This window comes from Hyperoodon ampullatus, assembly GCF_949752795.1.
Source record: "Hyperoodon ampullatus genome assembly, chromosome: 1".
NCBI lineage: Eukaryota > Metazoa > Chordata > Mammalia > Artiodactyla > Ziphiidae > Hyperoodon > Hyperoodon ampullatus.
Window position 1 is genome coordinate 9,014,040 of NC_136914.1, and position 21,260 is coordinate 9,035,299.

The window sequence follows — 21,260 nt, forward strand, 5'->3', positions numbered from 1 at the left end:
GTCTAAGCAGTTGCAGGGATGGAGTAGTTGCCATTCACGTTGACATGAGCTGTTTGATGGAGGAGCCTGGGTAGTTCCTTGGTCACTGGAAGATCTGGCAACTTTATATGAGAATACTGAAACGGGCTTAGGTACTGTTTGGAACTCACTCTGAAGGTAAGGAGCGATGTGTTCATCTGTGATACCTTTGTTTTCCTCGTGGACACTTGCAACAATAATTTGCAAACGCTGCCGTGTGCAAAATGCTCATTTTGACCCAGGAGGCCGCTCTGCTATCTCAGTCTGCGGACTCTTATCCTCTCCAGACTTCCTCTCATTTCCCCATGCCCTCACGTCACCTTTTCCTCAGCTGGACTGGTGACAGGGATCTGGTTGTCTTCTACACCCTGGCAGTTTAAAATAACTAGCAATTCTTACATTTTCTTCTTGGCCACGCTGACAGCGGATGGGTGCCCCTGGGCATCGGTGTCCTGTAACTGCGGCCTCCGCGGCTTGGTCCTGCAGAGCCGATTACCTGTCCATGCCTGTCACTCAGACTGTGGACTTGGAGCCCCGAACCCCTGAAAGGTCTCTTCGTTGAGGGCAGAACCGGTGTGGGGGGATGTGCTGAGGCTTTCAGGCTCCAAAGGGACAACTGAAAAGTTGGCAAGTAAATCGGCCTAAAGGAGGATATGTTTTATGCTCAGAATCACGAAATGGGTTCCGAACCGCCTGACGTGCATCAGACTAAACCTTTATGAAACATTAGAGAGGTCATTGCTTTCGTCCTTCTGGTGCCTCTTTCCTCTCGTTTCTTCTGTGACCCACATTGAGCCATTGTTAAGCCTGCCCTCTAGCTTCAGCGATAGGTCCAGGGAGTGGCACGTGACCTGCAGCAGTCAATCAGAGGAGGAAAGATCTTTCTGCCATGGTACGTCATTGAGAGTGAGAACCCAGAACCTGCGCAGCCAGGAAAGGTGGCCCGACAGGAGGATGTTAACCTCCGAGAAGAGACTAGAGGCAAACGAGAGGGAGCCCTCATGGTGCTTTCCACACCCTCTCTGACGCTAGCAACATTGTGTCCCTCTCAGTGATGTAGGGACCAAGAACATTACCTATGGCTTCCTGCAGTTCTGGTTGTCGTTTACAACCAGAGAAGCCCTACGACCTACCCCTACTATGGGCAGGGCTTCGAGGGGAAATACAAAAGGGACTTGATCACGGTCCTGCCCCAGGAATGTATAACCTAACAGTTTGATTTCAAAAGTAGTGGGGATTTCCGTGGTGGCGCAGTGGTTAAGAATCTGCCTGCCGGGCTTCCCTGGTGGCGCGGTGGTTGAGAGTCCGCCTGCCGACGCAGGGGACACGGGTTCGTGCCCCGGTCCGGAAAAATCCCACATACCGCGGAGCAGCTGGGCCTGTGAGCCGTGGCCGCTGAGCCTGCGCGTCCGGAGGGAGTCTGTGCTCCACAACGGGAGAGGCCACAGCAGTGAGAGGACCGCGCACTGCAAAAAAAAAAAAAAAAAAACAACAACAAACAAAAACAAACAAAAAAAGAATCTGCCTGCCAATGCAGGGGACTCGGGTTCGATCCCTGGTCCGGGAAGATCCCACATGCCGCCGAGCAACCAAGCTGGTGCGCCACAACTACTGAGCCTGCTCTCTAGAGCCCGTGCTCCGCAACGAGAGAAGCCACCGCCATGAGAAGCCAGTGCACCACAAAGAGTAGCCCCCGCTTGCCAAAGCTAGAGAAAACCCACATCTGGCAATGAAGACCCAATGCAGCCAAAAATTATGTAAGTAAATTAAAAAAACAAACAAACAAAAAAAAACCCAAAGTAGTAGGTAGGGTAAGGTAGTTGGTCAAATCTGCCCTTAACAAATCAATAGAGGTGAGTTTTGTAAATGTGAAGAATCTGGAAACATTTTCCTTAGGTGAGTTTATCTAACATTGGTCACCAGAATATTAGCTTACTCCACAACTGGGCTGTTTCCTGTTTGATAGCTCCCAGAGGAGTGAGCCCTCTTATGAATTTCCAGAGTCGTCTGTTGAAATCCTCTTCATCCTCTGAGGTCCCTTTCCAAAGCCACCTGCGCAATTGGAATGATTTGCTCTCTTACGCACACACGACTCTTGCTTGATGGTACTAGTCATTGTGTTTCATAGGATTATGCATTCCTGGCTTCCCTGTTGATTATAAACTGTTGGCCTAGAAATTGTTGCCTCCCCGAGGCGCCCTGTTGCAGAGAACAGTTCCCTGAACATGGTAAATGCTCAGTAAATGTTGAATGAAACCAATTATCACCATTGGTTTTACTAATAACTTTTGTACACGGCTCCATAAACTTTGCAAACTGCTTTTGTATACAGTTGCAAGGAAAAGTCTGTGGTATGATTTAAGGTTTGTATTCCAGGTATAACTGATAATACTGATAGTGATGTGTGGCCTTTAGCTATGGATGTGTATCAGGTGGAAAGTGAAAACATGGAAGATTTGTAGATGAAAATGAACCAGAAGGTTAGGGACCAGGTGAACACACCTGTGGTCACAAGAAGAGGGTGTTGGCTGCCAGAGGACTGAACATGAGTCAGCTCCATCCAGGCGAGTCCTGAGAGCTTAATCCTGGTTCTCTTCAATACCTGCTGGTGAGATTCATGTGGACCGACTGGTGGGAATGGTTTGTGGGTAGATTTAGAAGTGAGGCTTTTCGGCTTCCATCTCCACTCGTTTTCACCTCAGCCAAAAGGCGTGAAAATTAATAGGCGACTCCTTATATATTTTTTTCTCTCTCCTACCCATCTTTCTGAATGAGGACCTTCTGAGTTGAATATCAGTCCAATTAAATGCATCTGATTAAAACTGTCAAACTGAAAGGGAAGTGAGTTGAAAAAAATGCAGCGAGAGTTGTGGCTCTCAAGTTACCCAGTTTCTCGGCTTGAGGACTGAATTGTAAATAAATGTGTTAGGTAGTGAAATTTGGTTTTGTTTTCCCCAAAGGAGAAGTATTTGCCACATGGAAACAAAATGTATTCAGCATATTCTCATTCTGTAATTGCACCGTTTCTATTCTTAATTCTTCGAGTTTCTGATTTAAAGGGAAAAACACCAAAACAGACTGTTGTGTAAAATTGACAGGAATGAGTGTGAACCTGGCTGTCAGAGACATAGCAATGGAAATAGCTTCCTGTTCTGGAGGTTAAAAATAATGGATCTAGGAGGGAGTTATTTACACGGGCACTTCGGAGGCTTCCCCGAGAGCCTCAGTCAGGAGAGCTGTGAGATCCATGGTGGAGGGAGGCTGGATGTGCGGGGAGCGTCTGCAGGAGAGTGGCCTGTGCGCTGCCCAGTGATTACGTGCCACTGTTCCCTGCTGGTGACAGACCAGGAAACAGAACAGCCTCGCAGCCCCGGGTGGGGCTGGGGGATGGGGTGTGTGCGTGGGGGGAGCCTCAGGTTGGGAAAGAGCGTCAAAAGTCAAGCCTCACTTGTTCTGAAGTTCGTAACGTCCGGCAGATTAATCCCCTAGATTGCAGGAATGCTATTCGAGCAGAGCATCCCAGTGAGAGAACCTTTTCTCATCATGCGGTGTGAAAGGCTTGGGACGGGGGATGGGGGTGGGGGGCTGGGGGGTGGCGGTGCAGGCTCCGCTGAAGCGGAGCTCTCCGCAACTGGACCAGGGAGAATGAAACTGAATGTGAAAATAAAACAACAGCCCAGCAGAAGGGAAACAAAGTTAATATTTGTGGGAGAAAACTCCTTGTTGCCGCCGTTTTATGAACCGAAAGCCTATTTGTCGAAGCCTGTCAGGAGTTTTCTCTAAACCTCCGCAGGTCCCAACTTCTCTTGCATTCATTTCTCTGCGTGCATCTCCCACCTTTTGCTTGACCTCAGGTGATGACAGAATAATTTCGGAGATGTTTCTCCTCGGGTTTGTGGTCCGGCTCCTTCTAGGTCATGCCTTACAATTATTTGCTGGTTTATTACTTGAATAACCTCGATTTCAGGAGCAGCATTTTTGGAAAAGTGATTAATAGAATATTACGAGTTAAAAAATATTCTTTAGGTAGCCGAGTTTCCTTGCAGTGCACAAGAGAGTGTATGTATCTCAGTGAGCGTGTCTGCAAAGCAGGGAGAAATGGATGGTTAAGAAATATCCTGGGGTTTTAAAGGACCTAAATTGGTCTGTTTAAGAAATGCTTTATTTGATTGTTTGCTTTTTCTGGGCTGTGTTTTGGTGAGGTTCAGGAAGTTGCTTTAAAAGTGGATATCAACTGTTTGTATCAGTCTTTTTTTTTTAAACTTTTTATTTTATGTTGGAGTAAAGCTGATTAACAATGTTGTGATAGTTTCAGGTGCACAGCAAAGGGACTCAGCCATACATATACATGTATCCATTCTCCCCAAACTCCCCTCCCATCCAGGCTGCCACATAAGATTGAGCAGAGTTCCCTGTGCTATACAGTAAGTCCTTGTGTGTTTTTTTTTTTTAACACTCTTGAACGTTTGGATCTCCTTATCACTGCTTAATGGGATTAGAGCCTGAATTCTTTAGTTTTTGACCCACTCACTGGCTTCAGCACATTTGGAGGGGGAATATTCTTGCTCACTTAGGGTCTGGAGGGGGCAGGAAATTAAACTTTGCCTTTGGGGCTTTGCCAATAGATGTGTTGAATTCTTCAGGCGTTTGAAATCAATTTTTGACGACAGCAACAGAGAAGAGGCAGAGAGGGAATGGAGAGATCAGAGTATAGGAATAATGGATATTTACCTCTTAATGGTTTATGTTAAAATAAAGAGTGAATACACTCCTTATCACTGAGAATTCTCTTGCTGATTTCTGTTTCCAGAGGGTGGAAGGATAGCTGGCTGGGGATGGGAGGACAGCTGCTCAGAGCTTTCTAGAAGTTACTATTCAGAGGGCATGTGGCAGGGGCTTTGAAAAGGAGCCTTGGGCCAGGTGTGGAGAAGATTTGGGTTTTGGGTTCCAGTGTTATCAGTAGGTTAGCTGTGTGCCTTTGATGCAGCCAGGTAACCTTTATTTAATAGTCTTAGTAAAATGACAAGACTGGACACGGATGTGGTTGTAATTCTTTGTGGCTCTCAAAACCCTGATTTTATGTACCTTGTTAATTGCCTCATACTACAAAGTTCTAGACCAATCTTGACTATCTTGAGCTACTCTAGTTTGACAAAAACATAATCTACAAGTATTTCCTTTTGAAACATATGTTTTCCTATGTTAGTTCATTTAGTGAGTGTTAATAAAGATCAAAGGAGAGATCCTTGAACAAGATCTTCAACTATTCTTACTGGAGTGATTTTTAAATCTTTTAGTTCTCTTACTATTTATAAGATCGTTCCCATGTGATTTTTCTGAAGGATGAGGTATTTAATCGGAAATCAAGACAGGGGCTTTGCCAAAGAACGTAAAATTAGCCCTATTGTTGAAATGGATGTTGACTGCTTGGTGTTTGGTAAAAGCAACCCTACGAGAATCCGTTGGGGAGATGGGTAGTTCTGGGTTCCCCCGATTTCAGGAAAGATGAAAAATGTTGAAATCAAATGGGAAGAAGGAAATGTGGCAAATCACAAGGAGCCAGACTGTTCTTAACAGAGAAAACTCAATTTTGTCTGCTTTTTTCCAGCAAATTCCATTTGATATTTTATATTTTCTTGATAACTTAATAAGGAATCTCAGGAAGGAGTTGCAGAACTTTAACTTAGTGAAAGAGAATTTGTCATTTGTGACATTTCTCCTCTAAAGAGCAGGGGAAGATCAGTGTATTAGCTTGTAGTTCGTGCATTACTACTTGCAGCTATTTCTATTGGGAAAGGAAACAGCATGTTATACAGCAAAACTTGGCACAGTGGGGCATTTGGGCTCGATCCCTAAACCTTCACGGAACTCTGCTAGGGACCAGGCATTGTGCTAGGCATATGTGTGATCTGTACATAATAAGAAAATCCCTGCCTTCAAGGAACACCACCCCTTAATTCTTTAGAAGATAAGTCCGTAGCAGACAGTTCATTTAGAGTCATGTAACACCAATATTTAAAAAATGGGAATGTTGGGTCTGCATTCAAAATATGCACAGAATCCGGCTACTTCTCCCCACCTGCGATCACCTTGAGCTGGCCTCCCTGTTCCCACCTTGTACCTGCGCTCTCTTTTCCTCATGTGGCCAGAACAAACCTTTGAAAACCTGAGTCACAGCATGTCACTGCCCTGCCCCTCCCCCTCCAGTGGTTCCCAGTTGCACCAGATGCAAAAGACCTTTCAGTAGTTTACAATGTCCTACTGATAGGCATGGCCTCCCTCCTTTATAACTTACACATTCTCTCTCTCTCTCTCTCTCTCTCTCTCTCTTTCTCGTTATTTCTCTTTCTCTCCTACTGCTCTGACACTCTCGCTCACTCACTCCACTCTCCCCACACTGGCTTCCTTGCTGGTCCATGCACATGCCAGGCAAGTTCCCACATCAGGGCGTTTACAGTGACCCCCTCTGCCTGGGCGCCTCTCCCAGAGAGGGCTGCCTGGCCAGCTGCTGGCGTCTTTCAAGTCCTTTGCTCAAATGTCACCGCCTCCGTGAAGCCTCACCCCAACTACCTGATTTAACATGACAACTCACCTCCTAGCCCTTACCTCCAACCCTCCTCGTCCTGCCTCTGTATCTTTTCCCATAACACTTATCACCCTCTGGCTTACTGTAGGATTTACCCATTTATTCATTTTGTTTAACATCTGTCTTTCTTCACTGGAATGTAAGCTCCAAGAAGGCAGGATCTTTGTTTAGTTCAACGTTGTTCAGTCTAGAACAATCTAGAACAACGCCCCACATGCAGCAGGCACTCCCTCATTATTTGTTGAATGAGTGAGTAAATGAATGAGAAAGAGAGACGAATTCTGACTGAGAGTTCTAGGCAGAATCATGAGGAAGAATCCTCTGAGCTGGCTGTTGGAGGATGGGCAGAGTTGGACCGTCCGGTTTTCCAGGGAAAGACATTCCAGATCAAAGGAATATTTTGAGCAAAGGTAGAAAAGTGGCGGAGCCCACTTGTGCTCCTGGAATGGCAAAGAGTCCCAACTAACCGGTGCCGGGGGCCAGTGAGAGCAGTAAGGGTGGACAGACAAACTAATGGATAGAAAAAGAACCAAAGGGGACTCTGGGTGGAGTGAGGGAACAAATTACTAATCACTACCCATGTTGAGAGGGCAGACGAGTCGGGGGTTGGAATCTCAAATAAGCGGCATGCGTTGTCCCTTTAAGAAATCAGGAATGTGAATAGTGTTTGCTAATGAGATCTCATTTTTATATAGTACTTGACTGTTTTCAAAACATGGTCACATGTTTATTAAGATGGAGGCTTCAGAGCAACTATGTGAAATTGGTATAATAGCTAATAGGCAGGTTTTTATTTACATGATTTGATCAACTTAAAGTTAATTGCATTTTACTGTATCAAGCCAGCTAAGTGACTCGTAGTTAGCAAGTGGAGAAGCGGCTTCCCACTGCCTTGGGTCTCATCACACTGTGTTTCCCCTTCTGCCAGTCTGCCTCTTTCATTTCCCACACAATCCTAAATATGTCATGCTGGGAGTTTTCACCAGGGTACAAGCTCCTTCCCATTTCCCCCATCATTGAAAGCAGCGGTTTCTTCTTTACCGGATCCATTTTTCTCTTTCCTCCTTTTCCATTTCCCTTTACCTGGAATAATTATGAGAACGATGAACACATGGAGAAGGTGGGTGTGTTTTTACCTTGGCCTGTTCAGCATCCTTTCAGGCTTAGGCTGAGACGGTCTGACCCAGCCCCTGACGTGCTCTGAAGTCGTGTCTGTCTTTCGTGTGGTTCTTGGGTGGAGGGGCAGAGGAAGCATGTCCACGACTCCATGTGAGCGTCTTCAGGCTTGCTTGGTGCTCGCTTTGGGAGTAAACCTGATCTTCTTAATTCCCCCAGATTTTAGTAGGCAGGACGAGGCGGAGGGAGAACTCAGTGAAGGAGAACACTGGTATGGGAACTCTTCAGAGACGCCGTCGGAAGCATCCTATGGAGAAGTCCAGGAGAACTATAAGCTGTCCCTGGAGGACCGGATCCAGGAGCAGTCCACTTCCCCCGACACCTCCTTGGGAAGCGGGACCCCCAGCAGTCACACGCTGGAGCTGGTGGCACTCGACGGTGAGGTCCTGCGAGACCCACTGCAGTGTCCAGATCACCTCTCCCCCGGCGTGTCTTCTTTGTGTGATGACGATCCCGCGGGCTCCACCAAGCCCTTGAGCAGCAACTTGAGGCGGCTGCTAGAGGCTGGCTCCCTCAAACTCGATGCCACGGCCACGGCCAATGGCAGGGTGGAGTCCCCTGTCAACATCGGCTCGAATCTCTCCTTTTCCCCGCCGTCCCACCATGCCCAACAGCTCAGCGTGCTGGCCAGGAAGTTGGCTGAGAAGCAGGAACAGAATGACCAATACACTCCAAGTAACCGTTTCATATGGAATCAAGGTAAGTGGTTGCCAAACTCAACCACCACCTGCGGCTTGTCCCCGGATTCAGCCATCCTCAAACTGAAAGCTGCAGCCAATGCTGTTCTGCAGGACAAATCGCTGACCAGGACAGAGGAGACCATGCGATTTGAGTCCTTTTCCTCCCCTTTCAGCTCCCAGTCTGCCAGCTCCACCTTGGCAGCTTTATCCAAGAAAGTCAGCGAGAGAAGCTTGACTCCTGGCCAGGAACACCCGCCCCCGGCCAGCTCTTTCCTTTCCCTGGCTTCCATGACCTCCTCGGCGGCCCTTCTGAAAGAGGTCGCAGCAAGGGCTGCCGGGACCCTTCTGGCTGAGAAATCATCACTGGTGCCTGAGGACCCTCTCCCGCCACCGCCTTCAGAGAAGAAGCAAGACAAAGTGACCCCGCCGCCACCTCCACCACAATCCTTGGAATTATTGTTACTCCCAGTTCCTAAGGGAAGAGTGTCTAAACCCTCCAACTCAGGTATGGATGCTTTCATTTCCATCATCTTGTATATAAGTCTTTTTTTTTTTTACCTGTCAGTTGCAACATCTAATTCATTGCCTTCTTTGCTTGGGTTCCCCATCTGATCTGAGGCAGGAATAAAAAAGCAGGAGCATGACAAAATACTTTAAGTAAGTAGCCTAGGGGGTTCTTTCATGTATGTGTGACACAAAAAACTTCACCAATAGCTTTAGTTTTGAAAGGTAATGAATAATCTTAGAGACATACAGTACTCCTCCATTGCATAGAAATGATTTTTTTCTTTTATTCTTACCAAGTTCAGGCTAGGTCCACACAAGATATATTTAATAGGGGAAGATCAAAGCACCTTTGTCATGGAGTGCATGGCATCCCTGGACAGAGGGGAGAAGAAAAACTCACTGCTTTTGAAACAGTTGACAAGAGAGAGCTTACCGTCCTACTGCCTCCATGACAAATGGACTTTTGTATCATCAGTAGCTATTCTGCCCTAATTTACCACACTGTATACTTTCATGTTAGCATTTATATTAATTTTTTGGTGGAACGTAAGCCTTTACTTATCGTGTTCTTCCATAATTTCTTGTCACACAAGAACTCTAAAGAGTATTGTCATTCAGATGTAATCAAAGCATTTCCTGCAAATGCTTTATTTTATTCCAGTCCAATCAGATTCTGAAGGAATGTGCATGTGGAAAATGTGAATCATGGGTTTTTCTTGTGGAGACGGTCTTTCCAAAGGAGAAGTGGCCGTTTTATAGAGCCTTGACATTCACAGTTATTCATCTGAGGGAGAAACTTAGTCACTTGAGTCCTCACAGTGGAAACATCATTTCTTGTACTGCTTTGTTTCTAAATTATGCCCATGGTAAATACAGGGTCCCAGAGATGGATATATGGAGTTTCGGATGTCTCTTGAGGATATCCTGCCAGACTGGAACAGGAAGTGGGCCATGTGTGTCCTCATCAGTAGAAACGCTGCCATTGTGTGCGTCTAGCCAACTTTTGATTATTTGCAGCCATGTTGATGACAGGGGCTTAGAATGGCAAATAATTGACTGAACAAACACAACTAACATCAATTTGACGCATTTATGACAAATTTCCATTTAAATTGCTGAGTGAGCTATATGCACTCATTATAATTACTTGAAAGCTTGTGTAAACAGCAGAGCAGAACTAGGAAAATGGATATGTGGAACTTTTATGACTCTTTAAATGATCCAAACTGCTCACTCCAGGGTTTCTGAAGTGTCAAGAAAATCCTGGAATGTTGATCAATTCTGAATTTCCCTACTCTTCACTTCTCACTCGCCATCTGGGGAAATAAAGAGAAAAATGGCTAAAATTAGGAAAAGGGGGACAAGCAGAGGGAGTGGGGTAATTTTGCAAGGGAATAAATCACTCCTGGTTTATAGAAATTTCATTTAGGGGTAGCAGCAGAAAGAGAAGTATGGCTATCTATGTAAAATGTCACTTTATAAGTATTCTCCATCTGGTTATTAAATAACTGTATTAATGATATTTCTCCTGTAAATTCACCTGGACACTAGTTACTAGGAAAAGCTTACACAAAATTAGTAATAAACTTTAGGTGGCTAAAGGCTTGGAAAGAGGGAACTGATAAAACTGTCTCCTGACAGCAGACTCTAATGGCTTTGTCATTTTCAAGTGTCTTGGGTGTAACCAGCAATAGTTATGAAGTGTGAACTTTTCACTCAAGTGACTAGATGCACGAGGAGAGAGAGGTCACGAGCTTCCAGGGTGGGCGATAGACTGTTTGCCTGTTTCGTTGTAGGATCTACACTCCAGGGATGAGATGTGCTCCCTGTTTGGTTTAAATGCCCTTAGTCCATGCCCATACCTCCACAGGCTTCTCAGCAGAATTGAATATGGAGATCTATATGAAATTGATTTTTTCTTTTTTCTTTACTGAATTTATTCTGTTGCTGAAACACTTAATATTTGAATCAATGAACATGTTCCAACTGAAAGAGGAGGGAAAAGAGCTTCTCAGAATGGGGCTCTGCCACCCCTTTTGCTGATGGACAGGGACCTGTGTCCCCTGTTTTCCACATGCCTCTGTTCACAGTCCAAGACTTGGCAGAGCGGCTCCATTGACTCAGTGACTGTATTAAAAAACAAAACAAAACAAAACATTCATTTTGTAAAACTCATGCAAGAGAAAAGATCGGTGCAAAGAGAAACACGAGGGCCCTTGAAATGATCCCCTGTGTGTCCATGTGGGCGCATCCTAAATTCAAGTTCTGTTTCTTCAAAGCGTTTATGTATTAAACCATAGTTGATTTACCATATTGTGTTAGTTTCAGGTGTACAGCTTCAGATTCTTTTCCATTATCGGTTATTACAAGATGTTGAATACAGTTCCCTGTGCTACACAGTAACTCCTTGTCGTTGATCTATTTTATATATAGTGACGTGTATCTATAAATCCTCTACCCCTAATTAGTCCCTCCCTTCCTTTACCCTTTGGTAACCATAAGTTTGTGTTCTATGTCTGTGAGTCTATTTGTTTTGTAAATAAGTTAGATTCCACATATAAGCGATATCATAGGATATTTGTCTTTCTGTCTGACTTTCTTCACCTAGTATGATAATCTCTAGGTCCATCCATGTTGCTGCCCATGGCATTATTTCATTCTTTTTAATGGCTGAGTAAGATTCCATAGTGTGTGTGTGTGTGTATGTATGTGTGTCTGTGTGTGTGTGTATATATATATATATATATATATATATATATATATATATATATACACCAGATCTTCTTTATCCATTCATCAGTTGATGGACATTTAGGTTGGTGGACAAGTTCTGTTCCTTACTGCATGCATTGGAAATAGGAGAGGAGGTGCCTCTGTGCACTTTTCACTTAAAGTGAATATCATCGTTTCCCAGCATCCTAACTGGATTATGGGTTAGGACGTTGATAGAATATCTGATTTTGTTATTTACTTTGTACCATGGAGAGATAATTTGTCTGGTGTCACTTGGATCACTGGTTTTTGAATCTGAGGAGTGGAAGGGAAGGTGGGTCTTCTGTCTCTGCCCCCTCCTCTCCCTTTCTCCACACGGGTACTGTTGGTTTCAGGGCCACCTGGGGGCTGGATTTGGATGTGACTTGACTTTACCTAAAAAGCATTATGGGAATGCAGTGAGAGCTGTCACCCATGCTTCTAAACAGTTCTCGTGATTATTTTTTTCCTTTACTTTAGAAAGAAATCTTAGTTTAATTCAAAATAGGTAGGTGGACTGACGTCTCACAGCAGGGAGAGGGTTTCTGTTGCCTACTACTTAAATAAACAAATAATAACCAAAAAAAAAATTAAAAATCCACAGAAATAAGTTACACACCATTCCGATTTCAAGTGGGGCTTTACATTTTAAAGCTGTTTCTCAAAATGTTGCAAAAAGGGCATATAAAGTTGATTCTGGAGTTACAAAGGGAGATGTGCTAGAAAAGCCAATCCTGTCTTGAGTCATTTAGACACTAGCATTTCTTTGACCTTCTTTAGTTCAAGGGAAGTCCAAACCATCAAAAAAAAAAAAAGTGTCCTTTAGGTCTGCTCTTATTCGTCTTTTTTGAACAGGATTCGGTTGTTGCCAGGTCATGGTGTATTTAATTCCTTAAAGAGTCCACCACTCGATAGCCTTTCCCCCTGCAAGGAGAGGTGACACTGGAGGAGGAGGTTTCTTTCATGTGACCCTGCGCCCCGGCACATGTGACACTGCTCCTCTGAAAGGGGACACGATAGAGAGAAGATCATGTCCATTTGCTCTAAAGATAAATGTCACACATTGACTCAATTCTCTTTGAAGCTACTGTTCTGTTGCAGCTCAGAACAAAATAAATGGTTTTTATTTTAAAGACAAAGTCTCTTGTAGAAGGCCAACAAGATGCCCAGGATGCCAGGCTCCTGGTTAAAAGAAATCACTAGGCGAGTTTCCGAGAGAGAGGGTCTCCAAAGCATCTTATTTTCCTGAGTAAAATTTAAATATGCTTAGAAGCAAGCTGGTCTCATATAGCTGAGAGCTAAGAATATTTCCTGGGTCAATAGATATGGTTTTCTGGCTGCTGTTTTTTATTCCTGTTTATGAGATGGTATTAACATTATTGCAAAATCAGAGAAAGTCCAGAAAGTCAGGTCACCTCTTCTGATACTCCCCTTAGGTCCATCTTTATTAGAGCCGTAATCTGGGGAAGATGGCATAGAGGGACTTCCTTAGAAAATTCACTTTTTAATCAAGATTCAGAACTATCTGTCCCCGATCTCCATTATATTTCCCCAGTGATTTAAACTTAGACTGCTTCAAGATATCAGACTTCTCTCTTAGTTTTACTGAATGCTTACCAGTTGTTAAAGTATGCATCGATTATCTTGATGTCAGTAACAGCAGAAAGACCCAGTGACATCCACTGCCAACATAGGTTTTGTTTCCCTGAAATAGGAGTTGAGAGACATGTCCAAGAAATTCCATGGAAAGATGTTAAATCCATGTATATTGCTAGGAAGAAGGATGATGACTCATCCTACGGAGATACGCACTAGTAGGTTAGTGGGCCTAGAGTGGGGACGGATGGTGCAGGGATTAAACACACCCAGGGCCACCTGGTGTCTTAAACTCCTTCGATGTGTATAGAAAGATCTGTTTGCAGAAATGACCCACTTGCAAATTATCTTGCCACTTAGGATATAACAAGGCAAAGTTTGATTTCAAAGCCTACAAAACAATTACACTTGTTTAAAAAATTACCTACCTTGAGTTACAGCGATTTAGTTAAAACCCTCCATGATTTTTTTTTTTTTAACCCAATGAAGTTTTTATGTATAGACAATAGGGCAGAGCATCAACCGGGCATGAAGAGATTGGCTGTCATCCCCACCCTTCCACTAACGAGCAGAGGGACCATAATAAGCATAAATCTCAGTTCAGTTTCCTCAACTGTACACTGAACTGGTCAGAATTTATCCTCCAAGATTGTTCCCCGCTTTAAAATTCCTTGCTTTTATTTTCTTTATTTGTCTATCAACTCAAAATAAAACTTTTTCTGTTTTTGAATTAAATATGTTGCTTCTTAAAATTGCCTATCAAACCTTCTGCAAGATTGTCTCTCTGCCTTGGACAGATCCTGTCCATTGTAAATAGATGACATATATCATCGTACTTTATTAATGAGGTACTCACAATGCATGCATTTTTAACATTAATTGCTCCAAAATTCATTTTGAAAATAAGTGAGCTATGAGTATGTGAACATCTCTATAAGTATGTGATCATCATGGTTTATATACTCATTCTTTCAAGATGTGTATTGGCATACTCTGTGAAAAGCGTGTGCTCTCAGGTTAACATACTTCCGCTGGGACTTACTGGCAGCTTCCTGAACCTTTTTCTTCCATTTCCAGCCCATGTTTCATTTTCTGACACTCTCTTGACCCAGCCCTTTCCACTTAAGTTCATTATGGTCCAACACACAATGACTGAATTGTACTTGGTCCCCAGCATTGTTTTGGATGCTAGAGACACTAGGTAAGGACTTCCAGCTCTGCCCTAGGCAGTTCCTGCCTCCACTCCCTTCTTCTTTTCTCCTTCCATCTTTTCCATCTTTCTGTTTCCCCTGCTGAGCTGAATTTGGCCATCAGAGTTCTGCACAGGCTGAGCTGCACCTACCTGAACAGCACAGTGGATTGCTGCTGAATTTCCTCTTGGCTCCAGGAATAATCTGCCATGTTGGGCCAAGCCCTGAGCTACATATTTCTTATGTGATGTCACTTGATTAAATTTACATCTGCTCGGGGGCTTCCCTGGTGGCGCAGTGGTTAAGAATCCACCTGCCAATGCAGGGGACACGGGTTCGAGCCCTGGTCTGGGAAGATCCCACATGCCGCGGAGCAACTAAGCCCGTGCGCCACAACTACTGAGCCTGCGCTCTAGAGCCCGCGAGCCACAACTGCTGAGCCCTTGCACCGCAACTCCTGAAGCCCGTGAGCCCTAGAGCCCATGCTCTGCAACAAGAGAAGCCATCACATTGAGAAGCCCGCTCACTGCAACAAAGAGTAGCCCCCACTCGCCGCAACTAGAGAAAGCCCACGCGCAGCAACAAAAACCCAGCGCAGCCAAAAATAAATAAATAAATAAATAAATTTAAAAAAACTTACATCTGCTGTGGTGGTAAGCATTCTGCTTTGGAGGGAAGACTTTACTGTCACTACTATTCTTACCATAGCTACTACAGATAGCCTCCATTTACTGCATGACAGGCCTTTTACACACATTTAGTATTGCTTTTTATTCCAATAATATTGTTGCTTATAAAGAGAAAATATTTTCTCCAAGGGAGCAAATTAGCAGCTATCCATCCCACCAGGTCTAGCAGCATTTGGTGGAATTTGGTTTTGTTTGCAGTGGCACTAACTAGTGCTGTATCTGGGGGAAGATGTTCATCGGACAGTTGTAGACTAGGTAAAATTATGAACACTTCAATCCTGTTGCCTCAAGAATGTGTGGTTCATTCTGAGGAAGTGGTCGTATTTCCTTAGGCTCAAAATTTGAATGAAATTTACAGCTGTCAGTTCCTTGAAAATATTTTGGCATAAAAATAGAGTCCATCCTTACTTCCCCCTTTTCTCTAAAGTAGTTAACAGCATCGTATACGTGTGGAGGGCATCCTACTAAAATATGAATTTTTTAAATAAATAAAAATGCAAATATTACCAGGGGAAATTACTGGCCAATTTTTAAACTCGATCTTTGTATTTTGGTTACTTTTATCATTGGCTTCTGTCTTCCTTTCCTGCAGCGATCAGTTAAAAATGTCGAATAATTACAGTAGTGTAGCTATTTGACCACATATCTTGCTGTTAGTTTCTCTTCAGTATGAGTATTTGAATTCTTTTTTCCCAGTCAATCCAAGGACACCCTAATTTGTGCACGATGCATGTATATATATATATATATATATATATATATATATATATATATATATATATATATATATATTTTTTTTTTTTAAAAGAAGATGTTGGGGGTAAGAGTTTATTAATTAATTTATTTATTTTTGGCTGTGTTGGGTCTTTGTTTCTGTGCGAGGGCTTTCTCTAGTTGTGGTGAGCGGGGGCCACTCTTCATCGCGGTGCGCGGGCCTCTCACTGTCACGTCCTCTCTTGTTGCGGAGCACAGGCTCCAGACACGCAGGCTCAGTAGTTGTGGCTCACAGGACCAGCCACTCCGTGGCATGTGGGATCCTCCCAGACCAGGGCTCGAACCCATGTCCCCTGCATTGGCAGGCAGACTCTCAACCACTGCGCCACCAGGGAAGCCCTACATGTATATTTTGATATTAATTAAAGCTCAGGAAGCATAGCTCCCAAATAAAATACATTTATATGAAATATGAATATGCAGGGTTCAATGTAGTGTAGTCTGTGATCCATTTGCCATGTCGAATAGGTGATTAGGGTAGGGGCTGGGAGGGCGTCAGAGAAAATAGGAAGCCTATTGATCACATTAGGCAAAGCAAGTTGTCTAGGGGAAGCCAGCAGTGTTTCTCTTGTCAGTAAATGCCCTTTGATGGCCTTCCTAGGATGTGTCAGGAAATCTCAGGTCAGTGGAGGACATCTCAGTTTTTCTCTCCTCTCCCAGACAATCGTGTAAAATTAGGCCATTTAGGGTTTAGACGGTAGGAAATACTTCCTGAAGATGGGAATTAGTGGAAGCCTCTTTGTGCATCTCTTTCTTACTACTTTGATGTTCTTACAACCCCAAGTAGACAGCATCATCATTTTCCCCCCCTCTGGCTTATGACATTAATCTCACCTAGGGGTCTGATTCAGTCTTTTCTCTCAAATCTGTTGTTCAACATGTCGTCTTTGTGATCAGGATATCAGAGTGGAGGGAATGACAATGCAGGATAGAAAATGAGAGGCCGAATTAGGGATAGGTCAGGAGATGTCAGCAGAGGCAATCAACAACAAGACGCAGCAGGAAAGCTCGCTGTGGGTTTATAAAAAGCGTGTTTATAGGCCTCTGCAAAGTGTGCTTTTCCTAGAGTAAAAGGAAATCCTCAGTCCCCACCCCATCCCCCAATCAAAAAAAGGAAATACTTGTGATGGAACACATCACAGGGAGAATTTCCAGACTTGAAGGGTATATTTTCAGATAGAGGATTCTTTTTCCAGGTGCTTGGTTGAGCTAACCAATATTGCTTACACCTGTATAAACGGCATCTTTGGAGTGCCCCAACTTTATTCCAGAACTCTTCTGATTCCATCCATTTTAAGTGACTCTTTGCATGTGGAGATTCTGTTGACTCCATGAATACATAATATGATTATTTTAAAGTTTACACTTGGGAATACTTCCTTTTAAAATTATGAAAGTAATGTGTATATTAAAAAATTCAAATGGTACAGAGGAATAGACAATGAAAACAAAAGTTTCCCGCCATGACCCCTTCCCTTTAAACCACAGTCCTTTAAAATGAACTGCTTAATGTTTTCCTGGGTACACTTCTAGACAATTCTCATACAAATAAAATATCATTTTTAAAAAATAAGATATCATTTTTTTTTGTTTCATTTATTCATCCCATTCTTCCTATTCCTCTCTTTTTTTTCTTTTTGTGCTCAAGTATTTAAAAGCAAATCCCAGACCTCATATTCATTTGCTTGTAAGTATTTACATATATATAAGGACTTTAAAAACAAATAGCCTCGATAATTATTACAACATTTAACAGGATCAACGATTGCTACATGATATTATGGAACACCCGGGCTATAATCAGTATTTTCTTAATTATCTCAAAAGTGTCTTTTTAGAATGCTTTGTTCAAATCAGGAGCAAAATAAGCTTCACACCTTGCATTTGCTTTATATGTCTCTTAAGTGTCTTTTCATCTTTAACCCCTTCCCTTCTTAAAATGCCAGTTACTTGTTGAAGAAACTGGGTCATCTGTCCTACAGAATGTCCCACATTCTGAATTTGGCTGATTCCATCCCTCTTGGTGTGTTTAACATTTCTAAAAAACAACCTGTGTTTCCAGTAAATTTACTAGTTATATAGAAGCTTAATTAAATATTTTGTAAGAATATTTCATAGATGGATTATCAGAGGGCACACAATGTCTGTCCCATTTTTAGTGATGTTGAGATTAATGGTTTTAGGTGTTGTCAGCTTGATTCATCCTTTAGAAAGTCCCCTACCAACCTTTCACCTAATGGTCTGAGAAGCAATTGATTCCTATTTTTTAGAAAATAAAAATAGAATCTCCCTAGACACATAGTTTCAATTCTTGCTTTATCCACTAACTCTAATATCTTGGACATGTTTCTATATTAGCATCTATAGATCTAGTTCATTTTAAAAAATGGTTTCTCATATTTTATTTCATTAAATACAACTTATTTAATCAGTTTGGAAATGTTCCTGATCCCTCATGATTAAGAACAGACAGTCTGAGTCCTTAACCCTACTCGTTTTCCTGTATCCCTAAATCGCAGAGGCTAGTGTGGCCCTGAGCAGTGTAAGTTGATAGACCAGATGTGTAGCAACACAGTGTCACAAGAGACAACCTCCCCTTTGGGGCTGGTGGAGGAGAGAGTGATCTCAGCTTTCCTTGGAGGAAGTAGTTGGTTTGTTGGCTTTCCTGAAAAATGGAAGCATTGGCAACTGCCTGGTTGTAGCTCTTCCCAACGTGAGTAGTGGGGCCCAGTCTCTGTGCCGAGGAGGGCAGTGCATCTTAGTGGCCACCAGAGGGACAGAAACAAGACAGTGACAACCCCTGACCTTAAGACCCCCCAATGGCCAAATTGGCAGCATCATCTGCTGAAGCCGAAACTAAACAAGTCAGCAGGAGGAGCCTGAAATTTGTCTCCACTGGAGTTGGGCTTGTGAGGTTTATGATGGCTGTTTGGTTTTCACTGTGGTGTTATTCTCCGTCCCATTTGACTTATCTTTATTTCTTACCCTTTTCCAAGTTCAGGAATTCAGATGTGAACTTGAGTCTGGCAGTTTCCTTCAGGAAACAAAGCTCTGAAGTCAGTCTTCTCTGGGCTGAGCTGGGACAGATGCCCTCCGAAGTGTGGGATGGCCTCTGGAAGCATGGCTTTCCCAAGGCAGGTTGATTAGATTCTAAAACATGGAACCCAGATGGAAGTAATGAGATGAATGTGGGTTTCTACCTGAAGAAAAGCAGTAATAAAGCTTCCTCATGGATATAAAGTCTTGGAATGTCAAAAAACAAAACAAAACGAAGCAAAAACAAATACCCCCCCAAGAAAAAAACCCCACAGAACCCCAAAACCCAAAAAAACAAAACCCAAAAAACCCCAAAACCAAACCAAAAACCCCCTCAAGCCCCCCAGTTCCTTGTTAGTGTTCTTTATAGAGCAGTGCATGTGAATGAGCGCTGGACGCAATGTGCCTTTTTGTTTTCCTTAATTTTCCTGTCTTTCTCCTTCTTCCAAGCCTCAGAAGAGGAAAGCGGAAAACCCTTCCAGTGCCCCATATGTGGTTTGGTTATAAAAAGGAAGAGTTACTGGAAGCGGCACATGGTGATTCACACAGGTTTAAAAAGTCATCAGTGTCCGCTGTGTCCATTCCGGTGTGCTCGCAAGGACAATCTCAAATCCCACATGAAGGTAAGTCACCTGCGGATGGGCCTCACGGAGAGGCAGGCACAGCCAGGGCCCTTGCACAAATCCATGCCCAGAGCTCAGGGTTGAAAGGTAGATCGCCATGCACATGAAGCACATTGAAAAGGGTCTTGTAAAGGATTTCATTATAAGCGTCTTCAAGTCCATTCGACAACCCAGAACTTAAAGCAGAGAGCAGCTTCAGTATCCAAGTAATAGACGTAGTGTAGAACCGTCCTTTCCTATTGGGAAGCAACAGCCTAACTGGCCTTGCGCGGTGATGCGTTTTGGGGCAGTCGGAGGAAAAGTTGGGGAAGAGCAAGAAGCAGGGAAAGACGGGTTCAGGAAGGACTGCTGGACCTGCCCTCCTTCGTGGAGGGAATGCCCTCTTCTGCTGTTGCTTTGCCGTCCAGCTCACACACCCAGAGGCACGCCCAGAGACATCTTATAGGGAGCATGAGGACATTGAAAGACACCTGGGCTTTAACTTTCACCCTGTGGGAGGCTTGAGGGCCACTCCTGACAAGACTGAGTCCCCTTGAGGCTGACAGTGTTTGAGCCATCATAATTCCCGGGATCACACTTAGCAAACATCTAAAGACATTGTTTTCAGTGTCCTGATAGGGGCAACTGGGGGGCTTGTGCCTGTAATGAGCATATAGGGAATTGACTAGACTATGTGTCACTTATGTGAGCTCGGGGGAAACTTAGTCATCTAGCAGTCTTTTTAGCAGACCCTATTAATGCTAAGGAATGCAAAGAGGAAACCCAAGAGATCAAAAAAGCATGGCTTCTGAATTTGACAGGCTTGCCTTTAAATCTTATTGTATAACTTACTAGCTAAGTGGTGAGCAAATGAGTCTTTAGACTTAATTTTCTCGTCTGTTAAATGGGAATGATTATGTTCGTCTGGAAGGGATATCATTAATATTTAAGGAGGTATTAGCAAAGTACCTGACACAGAAATGTTCAATGGTGGTTATTTAATTTCAATAGCTATTGTTGAACACCTTAATAATAATAACCATCATATTCACTGATGTTTGCAATATTGTCTCACCGTTGACATTATTTATAAAGTGTTTACTTTCCTGCCATAAGAAGTAGAACATGTGTACATAATTGAGGTATTTGCTTTTTTCAAAATATTGCAGTCTTATCCTTCTGAATAGATCAGTAATCACTGTTTAGAATTGTTGATCTAAAAATGTATGATCAGACAGAACCTCTACTGACTTTAGGAGATTGCTTGGAAAATTAAAAAAAGAAATTAAAGCCATGATATAATTTGTTTTCTACCATTTGCCTTTGTCTCCAGGGAGTAGCAGGCCCTTCATTTTCAGCATCCATTTAACCAGGGGTTCTGGTTGGTTGAATTTTACTGAGCTGACTCAGTGTTTTACTTGCATCCTCCTCATCCTCTGTCAACTCTTCCCAGCGTAAAATCTTGTATTTTACACCTGCAAAGTGGATTTCATTAGCAGGATGAGCCTTCCAAAGAAATGCCTTTAAAACTAAAATTTGTTTTTGTTACCGTGTCCTACTCTGTGTTTAGAAATCAGTTCTGGTAAATTTAAAGCTTCAGTGAGCAGAAAACTTGCATCTGGCCTGACACCTTGTAAGCCTGTTTTCAGCTCAGG

The 21,260-nt window shown here is 43.2% G+C and overlaps 1 protein-coding gene across 1 annotated transcript in view; it reads left to right on the forward strand.

Moving 5' to 3' along the window:
* Positions 1 to 21,260, forward strand: part of ZNF827 (zinc finger protein 827) — a gene marked incomplete at its 3' end in the record, with an annotated part of 185,576 nt that overhangs the window by 35,980 nt on the left and 128,336 nt on the right. Inside the window, exons 2-3 of the mRNA XM_079697749.1 lie at positions 7,940 to 8,965; positions 19,454 to 19,626. Coding sequence (XP_079553875.1) covers positions 7,940 to 8,965; positions 19,454 to 19,626 — 1,199 coding nt within the window. The remainder of the gene's footprint in view (positions 1 to 7,939; positions 8,966 to 19,453; positions 19,627 to 21,260) is intronic.